General features: G+C 31.5%; 3 protein-coding genes across 5 annotated transcripts; 2 read left to right on the top strand and 1 right to left on the bottom strand.

Annotated features, from left to right (window-relative positions):
* The first annotated feature begins 3,543 nt into the window (after nucleotides 1-3,543).
* On the top strand, nucleotides 3,544-7,379 carry LOC107621625 (putative auxin efflux carrier component 8). Its single transcript, XM_016323659.3, has 6 exons — nucleotides 3,544-4,145; nucleotides 4,971-5,160; nucleotides 5,403-5,488; nucleotides 5,822-5,979; nucleotides 6,079-6,155; nucleotides 6,817-7,379. Exons 1-6 carry the CDS (start codon nucleotides 3,617-3,619, stop codon nucleotides 6,881-6,883), a joined length of 1,107 nt encoding a protein of 368 aa, XP_016179145.1. The 5' UTR covers nucleotides 3,544-3,616; the 3' UTR covers nucleotides 6,884-7,379.
* A 2,141-nt stretch (nucleotides 7,380-9,520) lies between these two features.
* On the top strand, nucleotides 9,521-13,863 carry LOC107622410 (outer plastidial membrane protein porin). Its single transcript, XM_016324288.3, has 6 exons — nucleotides 9,521-9,886; nucleotides 10,015-10,082; nucleotides 10,433-10,543; nucleotides 12,467-12,553; nucleotides 12,702-12,910; nucleotides 13,285-13,863. The coding sequence occupies exons 1-6, from the start codon at nucleotides 9,838-9,840 to the stop codon at nucleotides 13,589-13,591; spliced, it is 831 nt and encodes a 276-aa protein (XP_016179774.1). The 5' UTR covers nucleotides 9,521-9,837; the 3' UTR covers nucleotides 13,592-13,863.
* A 2,869-nt stretch (nucleotides 13,864-16,732) lies between these two features.
* On the bottom strand, nucleotides 16,733-19,844 carry LOC107622408 (hypersensitive-induced response protein-like protein 2). 3 transcript variants are annotated; one of them, XM_016324286.3, is made up of 6 exons: nucleotides 19,674-19,844; nucleotides 18,592-18,789; nucleotides 17,994-18,114; nucleotides 17,812-17,903; nucleotides 17,588-17,684; nucleotides 16,733-17,342 (listed from the first exon to the last, which is right to left on the bottom strand). In XM_016324286.3, the coding sequence occupies exons 2-6, from the start codon at nucleotides 18,778-18,780 to the stop codon at nucleotides 16,975-16,977; spliced, it is 867 nt and encodes a 288-aa protein (XP_016179772.1). In that variant the 5' UTR covers nucleotides 18,781-18,789; nucleotides 19,674-19,844; the 3' UTR covers nucleotides 16,733-16,974. The 3 variants fall into 3 exon arrangements, with proteins under 3 accessions (XP_016179772.1, XP_088340200.1, XP_020969043.1); XM_088484074.1 differs by having other exon boundaries at nucleotides 19,010-19,685; XM_021113384.2 differs by lacking the exon at nucleotides 19,674-19,844 and adding an exon at nucleotides 19,513-19,665.

The raw sequence follows: 19,844 nt of genomic DNA, 5'->3' as shown, positions 1-19,844 counted from the left end.
TTATCTACGAAAACTATAGTCTTCTTAGCTGATGAGAACTTTTGTCCCTTACGATTTTTTTTTAAAAGTAATTTGATTTTATAAATCTTTTCTGCGATAATCTATAATGTCAAAAAAAAGTTGACGTAACTTTAAAAGATTTATATTCCCGTAATATTATTACGAACAAAAACACTAATTTATTCTAAATCATAAATTTCGACCCTATGTCCACAAGTTCAACTACATTAACAAACTCTAAAAAGTGTTGAATTTAACTTAGAGCCTTCTTCTGTTTTTCTTCTTTCTCATCATTTGACATAATTGCGCTGAAATCTCCTATTATAACCACTCTATCACCAGAGCAGTGATTAATTATTAGAGAAATTGGTCATATTGGTGTTGTCTAATTGCATTAGTTCTGTGTAAATGAACAACAAAAAAATTGTTCAAAGAATTAATGTTTTGATGTCTTTAATCAGAAATGGTACAAAATAATCATATACATTAGAAATACTCAGTCTTGTCTCTTTTAGTTTTACCCACCAAACCACCAATCCTCCTGCCATACCATTAGGTTCGACATAGAAATCATGCAAAAATTTATATCTGTATACCACTTCCGCAGAATAATTTTTTTTTTTTTTTTAATTTTGACAATCTCATATTACTATCTTCAAAGACACTTGAATAGAGGTAAAAACAGATCAGACTTTGTTTTTAATAGATCTAATCTGTCATGTAGTTAATTGGTCTGAACTTGATCTGCAGCTTGTTATAGATTTTTTTTAAAAGTACTAAACTTGACCTGACCTGAAACCTGTTAAAAAGTCTGATAAATTTTTTTTATAAAAATAAAAATATTATTTTTTAATAAAAATATTTATATGTAATATATCATATATATTTAATATTTATAAGAATTTTTAAAATTTTAAAGTATTTAAAATATACAAAAATATTTATAATAAAATATAATAAATTTAAAATATTTAATAATTTTGTTAATAATAAAAAATTATTTATATATTTAATTATATGTTAACAGGTCAATAAGACTAATTAATAAACATAAGTCTGACATATTAATATATTAAGACTTTTACAAGAGTCTAAACCTGTGTCTATTTGATAACAGGTCAGGACAGACCAGACTACAAGCTCTTGACAGACCGCCTGACCTTTTCAAATCCTACACCGGGTGTTAATTTTGGGTTGACATCCTCCACTTCTTCAGCTCTATTTGTAACATATCTTCTTAGTATTCCCATCCCCTATATTACTAGAAGTTATCCTTTTAGCTTTGAGTATGGTACCACATGTGTTGAGTTTTTTTTTTTTTTTTTCATGGCCATTTGCTTCCACTTCTAGCCTCATCCTCCACCTCTACCTTTTTTCCCTAGTCCCTTAATACCTTCACTAAATCTAAATTCTACCTTATTTGTGACGTTTTCTAGCAGAATAGATTGGTCGCTTTATGTCTCAGTATGCTTTTGTATATTGCCTACTTCAATTTTAAATGCCTTTTCATTATATATGATCGTCAAAATATCATTATGTATCATCCAACTCCTACAACCCCTGAACCTCCTCTACAATCTGATTTTTTTACTCCCTGAGTCTACATTCTTTGGATTAGTATTAGTACTAAAAAATTCTCGTCCAATTCTACTGAAATTTGATATTTTGTTTGAATTTTTCTCTCTTATATTTAGGGATGGCAATGAATCTCCACAGAGAAAGAGATTTATCCCCTACCCTCCTTCTCCATTTAGTAAAATACTTCTGTTTCTGTCTCATTTCTGTCACGAGTTCTTATTTATTTCTTCCTGCAAGGGGAGACATATATCCGCGAGTATATGTAGATATTAAGTTTTATATTTTTTTTAAAATTAATACAACCATAATAAAATCCTATATAATTCAACTAAATATATTAAATCAAACATAAATTTAATATAATAATACATATAAAATTTGTAACATATAATTTAAAATAAAATGAATTAAGATTACTTACACGACTTATATATATATAAAGATATTTAAGTAAAATTTTTTTATGATTCTCCGTAAAATGGGTACCTCAATTCTCGCTCCTAATCCGTTCGGTTTATTGGCGGTCTCCCGGAGCAGGTCCTCGGTGCCGGAGGTCATGACCACACACTATCCTTCTCCTTCAATTTCTTTTTCCTTTTCTTCTTAAGTTAGTAAAGTTTTGTGAGAGAGAGTACTAAATTTTGAACTCAACTAGATGTACAACTGCTTTGATAGGTCATGGCCAACATATTAATCATGTGATCATCATTACTTTAGATAGATTTGAGGCAATCTTGAAAAGAGAAAGAAAAAAAAAAGGTGATTAGGAGTCTCTTGTGGCAAAATTCCCTGCCACAACACTTATTGTCACACTTTTGACCAAAAACTACAAATTATTCTTCTTCGTATAATGGTTCTTAATTAACAAAGTCTTTCATTACTTCACTCGCAATTCACTTCTGTATTCTCCTTTCTCTGCATTGTAAGAGTCCTATTAAATCCAAATAATAATACATGAAGCAGGAAAAATAACAAATATATGAGTTTTCAATTAGTAACATACATTATGATTAAACATAAAAATTCTGATTGAAAATTCGGATATTTTATTTGTTATTGTTCATGCTTCAGTTATATATTTTCTTAAGAACCTATGAAGTATGAACTGAAAGACATTTCTTGATTATTACAAGAGATTAAATAGGGAATCTATTCTTTTTTTTTTTCTCTTTGTCCGTGTGACACAAATGCCCTCATTTTTTATTTATTGATTGAAAAAAAAAAGAGATTCGTTATTATATCACAAAACACCAAGCTGACATTCCATGTTAGTTGTTTGTTTATTGCACATTGAAAATGGCAAGATATGAATATAAATTCACATCCAAAAATTAACTATCAATTTTATTTTTGTAAAGAAATATATATTTAGTGTTTATAAGAAAATTATTATGTCATTATAAAAAAGTTCAATTATGTTATTATAACAGGTTTGATTATTATTTTATCGTAAAATATTTAATTATTTTTAGTGATTGATTATGTTATTAAAAAATATATAAAATAATGTATATAAATGTATATTTTAATTTCTTACGACATCTTCTAACTGGACAGCTGCATACAAAGACGAGATTCAAACTTCTGACACTTGCTTAAATGAACAAGTGAGCTAACCACTCGACCAACCTAAATTAATTATATATATATTAATGTATATACATACATACTATCAGATTTTTTGTATTTATAGAATATTTTGATTTACATAAATAACTTATGGCTGCAAAATCACAAAAAAAAAAGTCAGAAATTAAATTACTTTATTAAAATCTAATTACCAAAGAGGGGCAATTCTTTTGTTTAATGTTATGGCCTAGTAAAGCAAAGTGGTCATTATTAAGGCTGCTAGAGAATATAAGAGAGCCTGATAGGTCACTATGAAAAAAGAAGCATCTCATAAAACAGATTATTCTATTCTATATCTCACTAATAATACAATTCTTAAAAAAAGCAATGTTAGATAGCTTATTATTAAGGTTTATATATGTCCTAACATATTTCAAACAGTTAAGACATCATCATCATCATCATCATCATGATTTCCTTAGAAGATGTTTATCATGTAATAACAGCCACTGTCCCATTATATGTTACTATGATATTAGCCTATGTTTCTGTTAAATGGTGGAAAATCTTCACTCCAGAACAATGCTCAGGGATAAACAAATTTGTTGCAAAATTCTCAGTGCCCTTGTTATCATTTCAAGTTATTTCTTCCAACAACTTCTACAAGATGAGCCTGAAGCTAATGTATGCTGATTTTGTTCAGAAATTGCTTGCATTTTTGGCATTAACAATAATCATTAAGGTTAGTGGCAGAGGAGGGTTAAAGTGGATCATAACTGGTCTTTCATTGTCAACACTTCCCAACACTTTGATCCTTGGGATTCCTCTCATGAAGGCTATGTATAGAGATGATGCTGCTCTTCTTCTTCCACAGATTATTGTCCTTCAGAGCCTCATCTGGTATAATTTGCTCTTGTTTCTTCATGAACTCGATGCCGCCATTCCGGCCAGGACCATGCCTGACACCCCACCACCACCACCACCATCACAACCCATAGGTATTTAATTTGCCGCTTAAATTTGCCTACTTTGTGTTTTTATGGGTTTTTTTTTTTTTAGACTCTTTTTTGAGTTTTAAGATAGTAGCACAGTTCGATGATATTAATTTACATTATTTAATCAATGAAATTTAAAATTTTGATGGTAAGATTTAAAATAACAATTAAAAAACAAAAAGATATATTCATTTGTTAATATTTTTCACCTTTGTCATTGTCACTCATACTTAGCAAAACCTAAATCCAAAACTGACTTTGTTTTATTTGAGATTTCATATTTCATATACCCTTCCTTTATGTTTTTTTTTTTAATATTTAAGCATAGGCAACTTTGATAATTTATTCTTGTTCAGTCAACTGAAGTAACCTATTAAAACAAAAGTGGGGCCAAAGGCAAAACTATTTGTTTCTTAAGTTTCTTTTTTCTTGTCTGTTTTTTTTTTATAAATATTCACATATAGCTGTTTTTTTTTATGTAAAATTGATAATTGAAAATTATTAGATAACAATTTAGTTAAATAAGTTAAATAATTTAACGATTTCTAATTAATAATTTTACATAAAGACAATTACATATAAATTTTTATTTTATTTTTCAATTAGATTCTGTTTCAAGACTTATTCCTCTAAAATAGAATCAATGTTTATAAATTACCCTATTGTCTCTGCAGTCAAACATGAAGTTATTTTATGGTACAAAAATTGTTACAAAATTATTCCCATAAGTAATATTATACTATGATTATACATTTTATTTTATTTTGTTCAATGAAAGTGGTGTAATTTCTTTTCTGCTTTCTCTCCCTTCTTGTTTTCTGCTTAAAGGAGAAACAGAGAATTCTCAGGAATTACAACCAAAAGAAGAGGAAGAGGAAGATGAAGAAGCAGCACCTGCTGGGAGGGACAGAAAAAAGAAGATAATGTTGATTCTTATGACAGTGGGAAGGGAGTTAATCACAAACCCTAATACCCATGCAACTTTAATTGGTCTTATTTGGTCATGCATACACTTCAGGTAATTAATTCCATTATAAATCACTTTGATTTTTTTTTATACATTAATAATTCATATCCATATATATTAATTTATAAACATGCATGTAAGAAATTAGAAAAGGTTAAAATGAATTATTAGAGTGGAATAGACAGAATATTTGTCTAACTTACTCACCATAAAGTTGAAGATTTTTCTATGTTCATTGATCATTTATTATTAGACATAAATTAAATTAGGGTAACTGTGAAATTCTGTTCCAGGTGGGAAGTGAATCTACCAGATGTTATTAACCAATCAATAACAATATTATCCAATGGGGGTCTAGGTATGGCAGCATTCAGCCTAGGTAAGAGTTTTTTTCCCCCTTTAAACTTAAATTCAAACATTTTTAAAAAGCATAATAATATTTGAGACGTTTAGTTAGTATGAACTTCATGATCAATGTAATATTTTTTGCTTATACAAACAAATTAATTTGATAGACTGATAATGTAAAATATTTTATATAATTATTTAATTATATTATATTTTTATGACAATTCACGTAGTTAATGTAAAAAATAATTATTTTTGCTGATGTGACTTTACACGATTGAATGTAAAACTATTTTATACTGACAGTGCATCAAAATTAAATTCGAAAAAAATTTGTCTTATTTATTTCATGATTGGAACTTAGGTCTATTTATGGCATCACGCTCAAGCATTATAGCATGTGGTCCAAGGATGACAATGGTTGCATTAGGGCTAAAATTTCTTGCTGGTCCTGCTCTAATGGCTTTGGCCTCCCTCATGATCGGATTAAAGGGTACATCATTGAAAGTGGCAATTGTTCAGGTACACTTTATTATTATTGTATTAATCTTTAATTTGTCTTTGATTTTCTAATCAGTGAAATTATGTTGACCATGAAATTGTGATTATTTACATGTGCAGGCAGCTCTACCCCAAGGAATTGTTCCTTTTGTTTTTGCCAAAGAGTATAATGTTAATCCTTCAGTTTTAAGCACAGGGTAAGTTCTATTGTTCTAATATATACTTCATGCAACCCATAACTTCCACAATTTGATAAATTGAATATTAATTAAATAACGCAACAACATGTCTCCAACCACAAAAATGTGAGACAAATTAATTTTCAATAATGTGAGATGATAGAAGGATTAATGCATCTTATTTTTAATTTTAGAATAATATTTTAAATCGGTCTCTAAAAAAATTTTTAACCACATATTTTAATTCTCAAGAAATTTTAATCACAAAATTAGTCTCTAAATTTTCAAAAGGTTGCACAAATAAGTTCTTGTCGTTATTTAATATAGGCATAACAATGTCCAATTTTTTTAAAAAAAAAATTCAGATCAATCTTTTCATTATTTATTTAATGAAATGAAAGTTTAGAAATTGATTTGACGATTAAAATTTGTTAAGGACTAAATTGTTGGACTAATAAGAACCGATTCGAACTGAAATATTACTTTTTTTTTATGGTTGGAGACTAAGATGTAATTTAGTTTAGTTAGGAATGAAATTGTTCTACCAAAAAGTAATTAATGACCAAATTGGATATTTACTTTATTAATGACTTTGATTAGATAAAATTCTAAAAAATGATTATATTATTAGTATATCAAAACTAAAATCTTTGACGTTTGTGTTTGGTGTGGCAATCAGAGTGTTACTAGGAATGCTTGTTGCCTTGCCGGTGGCATTGACCTACTACCTCATGTTATCACTATAATTGGAGCAATTATTACAAGGAGATGAAAAATTGGTGTGAGATAGCAGTTTATATGGTTGTATATTGTCTCTATTGATTCATAGTCAGAGAGAACAGAGAAGAGAGAAACAAGTGAACTTAAATTAACAAATTACACAAGTTAGATAGATATACCAGATTTTGCAATGGTGCATTATTCATCATCTTGGTTACAAGTTACAATCACTTGGAGAAAGAAGTACAGTATGATAGATATGGTGTCATCGAGCATTGAGAAAGCTACAACCATGGAGGAAGATATATGAGAGTACAAATTTTAGGGAATATATGATATGATTAAATATGTTTAATTACTATTCAATCTTAACAAATCTCTCTTTATCTTTCTCTAAAGCATAGAATGGAGAAATGACATGTAGGGTTTTTGTGTATGTATATTATCATTTATATATTTGTTGAGATGTATTTTCCGAACTTTAAATGGGACTTTACAAGGGACTACTATACTAAAATTAGAATGTATATAGGAGGTGTAAAGTATGTTGGTTTTATAAATATTTATTGATTCGTTCTAACATTTATAAAATTGAGGAGTTAGGATTTAATAAATAATATTTGTGTTCCTCTGTGAAAAATAAAATAGTTATTCATATAAATCTAGATTTACATTCTCAAAATGAGAAATTCTTAGAATTATAAATCTAAATTTTATTTAAGAATTTGCTAAATTATCTTGTTAATGAGTTGTTGTATATATAAAATGGACTTTAAACATCTTATATTTACTCAAGTTAGGAGTGGCAAAACGAATAATCTGTCTTGTTCCGCTAAGATCCGTCCTAAAAACGAATCATCCTATTCCGCCAAATTTAAAATGCTAGCCCGTCTCGTTTTATGGTAGATTGGCCGACTAATATGCTTAAATTTCTTTTTTAGATTAATAAAAGTAATATAAAATATAATTAAAAAAAATCTAAATAAAAAATAATCAAATTACAATACATCTTTTTTATTATATTCTTTTAAAATTTTAACTTCAATAGAATTATTCGTAATAATATCCGTCAATAAAATTTTTTATTTTAAAAAATAAATCACATAATTTAAGCATATATTAATAACAAAAAAAATAAAAAATACATCTAAAAATTATATAATTATTAAATTTTGTCGTACTAATTGCTCTATTATTTAAAAAAAAAATTTATTTAGTCCAACAAGTTAGCCCATCTCATCCTACCAAAACCTGTAGAGTTAGTTATATGGGTTTGACGAATTTTTTTAATTTGGGAGTTTGGAAATTCTAATCCAGCCCTTTTTTTGGTGGATTGTCGGGTTAGCCCAATAAATTTAACCTGTTTTATCGTTCCTAAATCAAGTGGACAAATAAACTAAACCACTCTAAGTTAGTTAACTTTTGTAGAAATTCAACTAGGTAAACTGGACCTTGACTGGATGCAACTTTTTAGACGAGTGTTGGGCCTTAGATGTCTTGGTCTCTTGGACCAATCTTGATCTAGCTTGAATACTTTCATTCATCTCTTTCTCCCCTTCCTCCACCCCAATTCTTCTCAGAACCAGCTGGAGTTAATTAAATGGAAATGGGTTATAATTTATTTGCCAACTTTATCCAATAAGGTCAACATATTAAAAAAAATTGTAAACAATAAATTTAGTCTCTCAAAAATACACATGAAACTAATTTCATCTTTAAAAATAATAACATATAAAAAAAAATGAATAAGTTGTCAGAAAAAATATCAAATAGAATCATATATTTTTTAAAAGTAATTTAAGTAAAATATTTTCAAGGACTAAATGAATATCATGTATTTTTAATATCTAAATTTTTCTCATAAAACTTTATGTCATAGATAACCTTTTATTTAAAAATACTAAATTGATATCATTGTTGGAATCTAGTTAAAAAAAATAGTACAAATCCTATATGTAACCATGTTGAATTGGTTGAAAACAGCTTGGAGGAAAAGAAACAAACCATGTTTTTCTTTTAATTTTTAAGTTCCGTTTAAACTATCTTGGAGAAAAAGAAACAATCCATTTTTTGAAGAGAAAAAGTTTAATTCTGTTTAAACTAGCTTGGAGGAAAAGGAAAAAATAACGAGAGCAAAATGAAAATTTTGAATTGGCATGTAGCCCTATTATTTGTTCATTAAGCCCTTTAAACCTCTTCATCCTATCCTTCATTGGAAAAAAAGTAATAATATAATCGATTAATTTTGTTTATATAAAAAAATATTGGTGTTTTTATTAGAAACGAAATTATTTAGAGTAATTATAGGTTGATAAATTTTGTAGACAAAAAATCAATACGTGAAGAACGTGTTGAACACGTGGTAATATGCTAACCAACATACGGAATGATGTGTTAAAACTTAAAATACGTGAGGAACATGTTAAATATTTTTACAATACTGTAATACACTTTAAATTTAAATATCAATATTCAACTAAAATACCATCTTTACTTTTATATTAAAAATAATTTCTGAATATAATCAATGATCACTTTTAATTTTAAAATGAAACCCAAATGAGTTACATCACATCCGACGGTCACAATTATCCAAAGCGAACCCTCCTTTCAAAATCCCACGGTTACATTATGCTTTAAAAATTAAAACCTTCGGGAAAAAAGTGTCTAAACTTTGAGATATATAAATCCTTATGCAACAATTCAAACTATAGCAAAAAAAAGTTATAAAATTCAGTAAAAGATTTAATTATATTGAGATTAAAAAAAGTCCGATAGTTTTCTAAAAAACCCAAGAAAAGAAAAAACCCCGAAATTAGGGTTTTGGCTGGGGGAATTATCTTATTTAATTATCATATATATATAAATTTCCGCGGAGGGTTTTCATCTCCACCGTTAGCCCACTCTTGTTATTCGATTCCTCTTTCCACTTTCCGTTTCCCAATTTGAGATCTGTGAAGAAGAAGAAGCAGCAGCAGCCATGGTTAAGGGTCCAGGTCTCTACTCTGACATTGGAAAGAAAGCCAGAGGTACCTTCACTCTTTCTATTTCTAACAAGCTAATCGTTTTTTTTTTTATGGAATTTTTCAGTGTCTGATTTATTGATTTTTAATTCGTTTCTTTTTCTTTTATTTGCTTTGTCTTTTGTTTGATGTAGATCTGCTGTTCAAGGATTACCACACTGATCAGAAGTTCACCGTCACCACCTACTCACCCACTGGAGTTGTGAGTGTTTTTATTTATTTATAGTTGACTTCATTTTCAATTTGATTGAGCTGGATTCAATTTCTTCCATATTGGTCTGTATGATGCTCGAGTTGTAATGGAGTAGGTGAAATGACTGTTATATTGAACATGATTGTGTATAGTTTAGGTATTTCTCTCTTCGTTAGGGTATTGTTCTGTGGTTTGTATTGTTTTCGGATGCATTACTGTGATAGCAATGATGTGGTGTTGTGGGTTACCATTGAAATGAAATGTAATGTAATGTGTTGGGGTGACTTAATTGGAGGATAGTTTTGGTTACTTGGAATGAAAATGGAACCTTATTATTTGGTACTCTTCTCTTGCTGCAGGCTATAACATCAACAGGGATCAAGAGAGATGAACTATTTATGGCTGAAGTTAACACTCAGTTGAAGAACAAGAATGTCACCACTGACATCAAAGTTGACACCGATTCTAATGTAAGCGCAGAGTTCTCTTGTTTGGATGTTCTATTCTTTTCTTTTCGTTACTTTATTCTCTCTATTGTCTGGTTTCTGATTTGTTTAGTGGATCAACGTTTACACAGTCTAATGAAGCCCTTAACATTTAGTTAGTGATTCATGCTTAAAGGGCCATACAATGTTTGCAACTAATTATCCAATTTGCTGACACCAATATTCAGTTTTACTAAACAAATAATTGAATGTAGTTCATTTTAAATTGTAATTCGAGGGCTTTGGTTACTCACAGGCTGTTGTTGAAGTGAATTCTTTGCATTCCATTGACTATCATTTTTAAATGAAAAATACTTTTATTTTCCTCCCACTGATAGTCTGATTTTGATTTCAGTTTCCATGATCTGAGATGGCTTGAGTCGACTCTGACAGCCATATAATATACTATGTTTCTGTCTACATAACTATTGAAATTTTCCTGTAGCAAGTATGTCAAATACTCTCTATTGTTAAAATTTGATTCAAGTACAAGCACTGGGGCAATGAAATACTCAAGGGTATTCAAGGGGTATTATTTATCTTATTGTGTTATGTTTACCACAGTGTTTTAAAATATCGGTTATGGCGGCGCCATGGTGGTATGGCGTGGCGGAATTTGGCCTCGCCGCCATACAGAGGCCACCGCAACGTGGTTTTCACGGCGGGTGAAAAGGCGGCCGCAATTGCGGTGGCGCCATGGCGGAACGTCATTGAAATGGCGGAAATGGCGGGGATTTTCGGATTTTTTGAAAAAAATTGGGGGTAATTGGGTAATTTAGGAAACCCTAAGTGATACCTGTAACCCTAATTAGCCTCTGTTATTCAAAAACTTCTCTTCCTCTCTTATTCACGTAAAAAATGGCTCTCCGTCTCTGTTCTCTCTTCTCTGTGCCTGCCGTCAGCGCCGATCTTCGCCGCTGCCTGTCGCTGTTCGTCGCCGCCCATCGTCGGTGGTCGCCACCTGTCGCCGCTGGTGGTTGCCGTCGCTCATCACCACAGTTCCCCCTCTTTCTGGTTCGTAGTTACATACATTCCCTTTTTTTCTTCGTTGTTCGTTCAGTTCATCGTCTCCTTCTCTTCCCTCATAAACCTCTCTTCCTCCAATTTTTTCCCGTTCAGTTTAGTTCACTATGTCAACTTCCAGACCAGCCCCTGATTCTAATACCCCTGCCCCTGCCTCTGCCTCTGCTGGTCATGCTGCTGGCACTGCTCCTGCTCATCCTGCAGCTGCTGTCCGTTCCAGTAGAATTGAAGCAATGGGGGGAAATGAGCCTACGAAAAATACTAGGAGAAGACAACAAAATAGAAAAAGGAAACAACCTGCAGCTCCAAAGGAGGAACCAAGTTTATGAGAGCTAGAATTTAGATGGTTTATTTCATCATTCTTTAGTTTAAAGACATGATGAGACAATGGCTTTGGTCTTTCTTTTAAGTTTTTAGTTTTTATGTTCCATGTCTTATGTTTATTTGCTGAATTTTCTATTATATTTGCTGCATTAATTGGATGTCTTATGACTAGAAAAATGATTATATAGATTAGATTTTATAGTTTATTATATTTGCAATTTTTCTACATGTTTTTTTGTACATATATATGCACTTTTTAGGTAATCCCATTTCCGCCATTTTCCACAACGCCATCCGCTATTATTTTATGGCGGATTTTTGGGTCACCGCCATGAGCCGCCATCCGCAATCAAAAACTGTGGTTTACCATCTTGACACTGTATTTTAATTGGGTGCCCTGTTTGGACAATATTAATGCACTTTTCGGGAGGTTGATATTGGGCAATATAAACTTTAATTATAGTGTGCTCGTAGCTGCTATTGTCAATTTTCTTGAAACCCAATTCAGGACTTACCTGTTATGTATGCTTTACTAATGTTAATCATGCTTTTGCGTTTCAGCTCTTCACAACCATCACTGTTAATGAGCCTGCTCCTGGTCTCAAAACCATCTTTAACTTCAGAATTCCTGATCAAAGGTCTGGAAAGGTAAGACATTCATTTGCAGTGTAAACCTTACATCTCCATAGACGAGTGGATTATAAAATTTAAGAAATGAACTCATTGAAACTATACTAAACCTTGAACTATATATTTCATTGGCAATAAGTTGAGTTTTGTCTGTGTTGGTGAACAGGTGGAAGTTCAGTATGTGCATGGCTATTCTGGAATAAGCACCAGTGTTGGGCTCACTGCAAATCCAATTGTTAACTTCTCTGGTGTTTTAGGGACTGACGTACTTGCAATTGGTTCTGAGCTCTCTTACGACACCAAAATTGGGGAGTTCACAAAATACAATGCTGGAGTGAACTTCACCAAAGCTGACTTGGTTGCCTCTTTGACTGTGTGAGTGATTGTTTCTTCATTATCCATGTTCTTTTTTGTTTCGTCCCAACCCCTACAGTTAGCCTTTTACATCTAAGTGCTTGGGAGTTTTGAAGCTAGTCTTTAATACAAGTTTTTCTTAGCTTGCTTTTTCACATTATTTTTTAGAAAATACTCTTATAACTTAATCCACAGCTGATTATTTAACATTGTGGGCTCAATCAAGGTCCCTGCTTTAGCATCTCCCATCCCCATTGTTCGGACTTGTATGTTTTTGTATTTCAATGGCTTCCTGTGGAACAAGGCTTTATTATAGTACTTTCCTATTTATGGATGTTTGAACTGATTTATTGTATGTACTGATATGCAGTGGTATTATGATTTCTTGTATGCAGGACTGACAAAGGCGATACCCTGAATGCGTCATACTACCATTTAGTCAACCCCTTGAACAACACTGCGTTTGGTGCCGAGGTGACTCACAGTTTCTCAACCAATAAGAACACCCTCACACTTGGCAGCCAGCATGCACTAGACCCCTTGACCACAGTGAAGGCTCGGATCAACCACTCCGGCAAGGCACATGCCCTTATCCAGCATGAGTGGCGTCCCAAATCATTCTTCACCATTTCCGGGGAGGTCGACACCAAGTCTTTCGAGCAGAGTGCCAAGATTGGATTGGGTTTGGCTCTCAAACCCTAAGGGATTTTGAGCCATCATGGCAAGATAGACATTTTAGGAAGCAATTAGTTTGTTTGTCAGACTGAATCATTTTCTTGTGGTTGTTTCTCTTGGAAGAAGGGTCCATGGTATTTTGATTGCAGTTGAGCAATTCAACGTGTATAAATAAGTACTAGATTATTTCTATGAACCAAATGGTAGCTTTTGCAAGCCCTCGTTTGTTAAACTGAGAATTGATGCTCAATATTTGAGGTTTTGACCTGCGAGATCTGTATCTGGTTGTTTTTCCACAACTACCGCTGCATTTATTTCAATTGTGCTTATCAGGTGTAGCTGTCATTGCATATTTGCATGTGATGAACCATTAACGCTTTCTGGCACTTTCACTTGCTAATAAAACATCATATTCATAGGCCTCGAGTTGGGTCCCAAGAAAATTTGCCTTCATTTTTGTATATCATGCAGTGATGGCCCTCTTTTCTTCTGATTCTTTATTCCGTAATAGTAAGACATTGATATTTAGGTATCAATTTTGTGGCTTAAAAAGATAAACTACACTGAAGGGGCAAGGCATAGTTTCTTTAATTCTTATTTTGTAAATATGTTATGAATTCATTGGAATTTATTTTTGATGCATTGTTAGTCTCGGTGCATCAACACTAATTTCAATTTATTATTCATAATGATTTCTCTTCATGTAGTTTAGATTAAGTACCTCATTTTAAAACTTGGATAGCAAATCTACACAAAAGTTAAAATATTATCAATTAGTGAAATGATTCTCCTAAATCAATAATTTGGACATATCTGACAACTGTATAGAATTATGTTCCAAAATGCTAATAAGATTTAGTTTTGTAAGGACACAATAAAGATGTTTTTTTATGTCCAAGATGATGTTCAAATTTCCGAATTCTTGGTTAAGAAACTAGGTAAAGAACCACCAAATTACATGCAAGGACGAGGTAGCGAAAATCAAGATTTTATGTAAAATCATAACAATAAATTCAACACATAAAACATGAAATCGTGAAATTGTTCTACTTAGTAGAATTTTTTATAATTGATTTACTTGTTCAAAATTATAATATCAAAATGTTTTAATAATTAAATCAAGATTCTAACTAATTAACGGTGGTTTTTGTAACTTCCAGTTAGGGATGGCAAAAAACCTGAATCCGTAAGAAAAATCCGTGACACGAGCAAAATGGGGACCCCCGCAAAATCCCCACAGGAACGGAGACAGGGATTGAGGTACCCACCCCATGGGTACTCGCTAAATCTCCGCTAATATGAAATTACTAAAATATTATATATATATACAAGTTAACGTGAAACTCTGAAATTCTTATATATTTAATTTTTTTATTTAGAAATAAATTAATGATGTGAATAATATCTAAATTTGTACTAATTAATTATTCAAATTTGTATTATTATAGGAGAGAGTATTAGCACCGAGCTATGATCGTTGATCAAGATTTGTTATGATACTATGTTAAAAACTTTTTTATTTTGTTTTATTTAAATTTATATGTGGAAGATTTTGAGTTTATGTTATTATGTTGAATGTATTTGGATTGTCTTTAATTTGATATATTTTAGTTGAATCGTATAAAATTTTATCGTGATCTTTTTTTATTTTTAAAATTTAATATTTACGGATACCTCTCTCGCAAAAAAAAAATAATAATAAATGAAGACTTGTAACGAAAATAGAAAAAAAACGAGAATGGAAAACGAGGGAGAGTGCCCGTCCCTTGGCTACCCATTGTCATCCCTACTTCCAATGTACTTATGTTAATAATAATATTTGCATGCTAGTGTTGTCAATAGATGAAACCAAAGGCAAATATGGCCATATCCAAAGTTGTCTGTTGAAAGTTGAAACCACCTAAGAATCAATGCATATTCGCATCTGCTCATAACATAGGGAAGCAAATGCTGTTACAAAAACAAAGCAACTTTTGTTTTGTCATTGGTTCGATAAATTTTGAAACCAGCTAAATAAAACTATATTATCTATGCCCTTTTTCGTTTATTCATATAGATTGTAAAATTGTAAATTTTGAATGAAACATGCAAAAAATTTTAGGTAAACTTATTTGTATATGAATATTGATATTGAAAATATTCAATGGACTTAATAATATATAAAAGTTATAAATTTTAAAGAAGTTATTAACAAGGTAACGGTACTGATGATACCCTTAAATTTTATGTACCTGCCAATTAAGTAAACGGGATGCAATCTTTTCACCGTAGTGACAAACACTGGATCCAACAAGTTACCTAATAAATTTAAATTAGTTTTTCTTATAATGGATTATTTTGTCTCTAGCAATGGTTTTGAATGAGACATGATGTTTGAACATATATTCTTTGGGATGGTATTTCCAAAATGCTAAACAGCAAGAAAGATATATTTCTAATAGTAAAATTGCATTTACGTCACTGAAATATATTTATTTAAACATGTTCAAATAGTACTCCATTTTTTTGGATAATGTTACGGTGGAAAATGATATTTTGTAAAAAGTAAAGATTATTTTTTTTAGTAAAAAAATTTTCCAAAAAATTTTATCAAAATGCTCATGTTTCTTGTAAATTTAATAAAAATCTTCGCTTTTTTATCCAATTCAACTCTCCACCAATTTTTTTCTTTCTTATTAATAACAGTTCTTTTAATGTAATAATACACCGGAATTCGTGATCCACGAATTTACTATTCAAGTTTCTACGAAATTCACCAATGTAATCATGTTACTTATTGCACTTTAAGTCAATGGTATTTTATCATTTTTAAGTGGATTCCTAATTATAAATATGTATTCTTCCTTATGGCTAACATTGACAAGTCGTTCCTTAACATTGTGTGATAAGAATGAATTAAATCACCATTGTCGTTTCCACTAGAAAGAAGTTGAGGTGATAAGGATTGACTCACTAAAACACAAAATTAGAAAAACTGAAAAAATATTAGTACAACTAGAGGAAGATAATAAATGTCTACTTGCCTAGTGACTTGGTCAGAAATCTCCTTTAACATTAAAAAAAACAAAAGTTTCAATTGCAAATTTCAACAAAGGGGTGATTCAGTGCTGTATGACTGAGAGACTTAAAATAGCACTTCTTCAGTTAAAGTAATTCTTGCAAGAAGCCTTTCACAATAATAATAATAATACGATTGCCAAGCAATTTTGATATATGATTGTCATCAAACTATACATTCAAAATTGAATATAAGCATATGTTATTGCATACTATACTTTCTCCTATTCACTCCTTACTATTTTATAAAACAATATAAGCATAGACACCAAGCATTCACAATGAGTATTCACCCGGAAAGAAAAACTAACATGCACATTATCTTGTCACTTTTACCATTCCTGGCAAAAGCTTTAAATTAAGTTCTGTGAGGCATTTCCCTGAAGGAGGCCGTCTCGAATCTGCGTAGCAATGTCCCTCACTGCACCAGGGCCGTGAGGTATGAACACCGATGAGGACTTTGAAGATGCACCGATTTCCTTCATAGTATCAAAGTACTGAGTCACCAGTACCATGTCCATCACATCCTTGGCCGTTGTTCCAGGCACGTTTTCAGAGAATGCAAGGACGCTGTCCCTCAACCCGTCCACAATGGCCTGGCGTTGGCGAGCTATACCGAGTCCCGACAGATATTTGGACTCTGCCTCTCCCTCAGCTTTCTTGATTTGCAGAATCTTTTCTGCTTCAGCTTTCTCATTTGCAGCCACCCTCAGTCTAGCAGCTGTTGAACAAAAAGCACACAGGATCAGGATATATGCACGATTGTAATGATAAATTGAATTTGACAATCATGAATATCCCCAGAAGAACATATTGTAAGAAACATAATTTAAATTCCAGTGAAGGGACATCATACATATATGTCTTTTTTTAAAAATAAAAAAGATATATTGAAGCACATTTGTGAGCAAATCTAAGGCAAATAAATATATTTAAATGTACAGAGAGAGATTAAAACATAGTTACCTGCATTGATCTCATTCATGGCTCTCTTAACATTAGTGTCAGGTTCGATATCCACAATCAGGGTCTGGACTATCTGATATCCGTAGGTAGACATGGCCTAAAACATTATGGATGAAGTAACTTTTAATGAGGGAATAATTGCAACCTTCACTGATCTATTGAGGAAATATTCTCAATATTAAGAAAGCAAATAGGAATCAGGAGACTGTAGAAAAGAATAATACCTTCTCAAGCTCCTCCTCAACAGACTTTGCTATATCATTCTTTTGTTCAAACACCGCATCCAACTCTAATTTTGGCACACTAGCGCGAATAACTGAAGAAATGAACATAATCCACGTAAAAATTAAAATAATCCACAAAAGAAAACCATGAATGAATGAAGCAGAAAAGTCACCCCACCTACCATCAAAAACATATGATTGGATCTGCCCCCTTGTGTTTGAAAGCCTATAGAAGGCATCAGATGCTTTGTCAGCCACAGCTCGGTATTGCACGGACGCAACCACAGTGACAAATACATTGTCCTAACAATTTAATGACAGTCAAAATCTAACAAAATACAATAAAATTTTATTCAAAATGAAGAAAAATAAATCCTGAGAATGATACACAAAATATCTTTTGCAAATCTTCAACTAAAGAAATTTACTGCAGCATAAAATCCAAAGAAACAAACTGAGCATCATAGTAAGGAACAGGGCAAGGAAGCAAATAAGAGCATCAGAAAGTTATTTGACATCTCAACCTCAAATTAACTAAAACACCATTCATTGCGCATGAGTTAGATCAATTATAACCAGTAATGCATTAACAAGGACTCATTGACAAAATTCTCAGTTAGTTGAGAAAATGGAAAAATTAAAAATACAACCAACAAATCTTCTCAAATATTTTTTATGAAGTCATTTGAAGTCATGTCAACAAGAGAACCAGAACTACTAATTGCAAATTAAATAACAGACCCGTGAAACAGTGCAAATGTAGGAAAGGAAGCACTCTACCTTGGTTTTCGTTTCGCAACGAACATCAAGCTGCTGCACTCGTAGTGATAGTGCACCAGCTATCTGGTAACCAAGACACCAAGGTAAACAATGGCATCCAGGCTCCAGAATTTCATCAAATTTTCCAAAATGCTCTTTGATAGCCACATTTGACTGGTCAACTTGATAGCAACCAAGTGCTTGACCCATCCTTCAGTTCTGCAACAGAATAGCACAACTCATAAAAAAATTATATTAAACCTATGAAAATATGCATCTTTCCTCAACAGGTTTGGATAGTCAGCAACAGGCCATAGATCCAAAACCCTTTATCATAGCAGATATACGTACAAAAAAGGTGTCTTGAACAGCAGAATTGCAAACCAAAAAGTATAATAAAGAATTAATGAATTACAGCAAAGGAAAAAAAAAAAAAAACCTCTTAAAAAGGATTTTCCAAACAAAAAAGAGAGTAGCTGCAAAGGTATCATCTTCATTTTTTTCCAAGCATTTATCAGAGCATGAGAATTGAGTCAGAAAAGAAAAAGAAAAAGAAAAAAAATGTTAATACTAATTATTTTTTATGAGTTCAGAAGTAATCAATTACAACCGTAAATGTTTACAGCTGATAGTTCCAACTATTTCTTCTACTCTAGATAGTTCAAAATCAAAAAGACTAACCACAACAGCAGAATAAACATAAATTCATCATTAGATAATAGTAGACATTTCTAACACACAATTGTTCTATTTTATTCCTCTTTCTCTTTTTCCCTCAGAACTAAGCAAAACAAAGCAAGAACCCTAAATTTTAGAACCAGTGAAACGTGAATTTCAAGTCAATCCTTCAGATTATAGAAACCAAAAAGCACACAAATCAGATAAAGACAAGTCGAATTTTGAGGTAACTCCAGGAAGCAAACCCAAAAATTAACACACCACCTGTTCAAGGGAAAAAAAAACAACAATTGAAACGCTTAACACACACACAAAGATGAAGCAAAGTTTAGAAGAGAAAATTGAGCAAGAAAGTGATTAATTTTTTGCGAGAAAGCAAACCAAGAAGATAAATAAAAAGAATTGCAGAAGAGAAATGCAACCACCTTGGGTTTACCGAGAAAGAAGCAAAGATTGAAGATATTTCTACGAATCTTCCTTAGGAGGGAGTGGTGGTACATATATACAAAGCGCAAAGCCAAATAAGGAAAAAGACCCAATGAGTTATCCAGTTAATCGAGTATTCTGTGAAGTTGTTAATTATTGTTTAATATATT

This window comes from Arachis ipaensis, chromosome B10 (assembly GCF_059453495.1).
Source record: "Arachis ipaensis isolate K30076 ecotype BB chromosome B10, ASM5945349v1, whole genome shotgun sequence".
NCBI lineage: Eukaryota > Viridiplantae > Streptophyta > Magnoliopsida > Fabales > Fabaceae > Arachis > Arachis ipaensis.
Note: the sequence above shows the minus strand (reverse complement) of the source record. Positions and strands in the feature narration are given on the sequence as shown.

What these genes read in the sequence shown, in the direction of transcription:
- LOC107621625 (XM_016323659.3), top strand. Translation starts at nt 3,617, where the DNA reads ATGATTTCCTTAGAAGATGTTTATCATGTAATAACAGCCACTGTCCCA. An exon ending in ACCACCATCACAACCCATAG is followed by an intron (nt 4,146 to 4,970) that starts GTATTTAATTTG and finishes TTCTGCTTAAAG; the next exon opens with GAGAAACAGAGAATTCTCAG. An exon ending in TGGTCATGCATACACTTCAG is followed by an intron (nt 5,161 to 5,402) that starts GTAATTAATTCC and finishes ATTCTGTTCCAG; the next exon opens with GTGGGAAGTGAATCTACCAG.
- LOC107622410 (XM_016324288.3), top strand. Translation starts at nt 9,838, where the DNA reads ATGGTTAAGGGTCCAGGTCTCTACTCTGACATTGGAAAGAAAGCCAGA. An exon ending in CATTGGAAAGAAAGCCAGAG is followed by an intron (nt 9,887 to 10,014) that starts GTACCTTCACTC and finishes TGTTTGATGTAG; the next exon opens with ATCTGCTGTTCAAGGATTAC. An exon ending in TTGGTTGCCTCTTTGACTGT is followed by an intron (nt 12,911 to 13,284) that starts GTGAGTGATTGT and finishes TCTTGTATGCAG; the next exon opens with GACTGACAAAGGCGATACCC.
- LOC107622408 (XM_016324286.3), bottom strand. Translation starts at nt 18,780, where the DNA reads ATGGGTCAAGCACTTGGTTGCTATCAAGTTGACCAGTCAAATGTGGCT. An exon ending in CCAATCATATGTTTTTGATG is followed by an intron (nt 17,904 to 17,993) that starts GTAGGTGGGGTG and finishes TCATTTCTTCAG; the next exon opens with TTATTCGCGCTAGTGTGCCA. An exon ending in CATGAATGAGATCAATGCAG is followed by an intron (nt 17,343 to 17,587) that starts GTAACTATGTTT and finishes TTTGTTCAACAG; the next exon opens with CTGCTAGACTGAGGGTGGCT.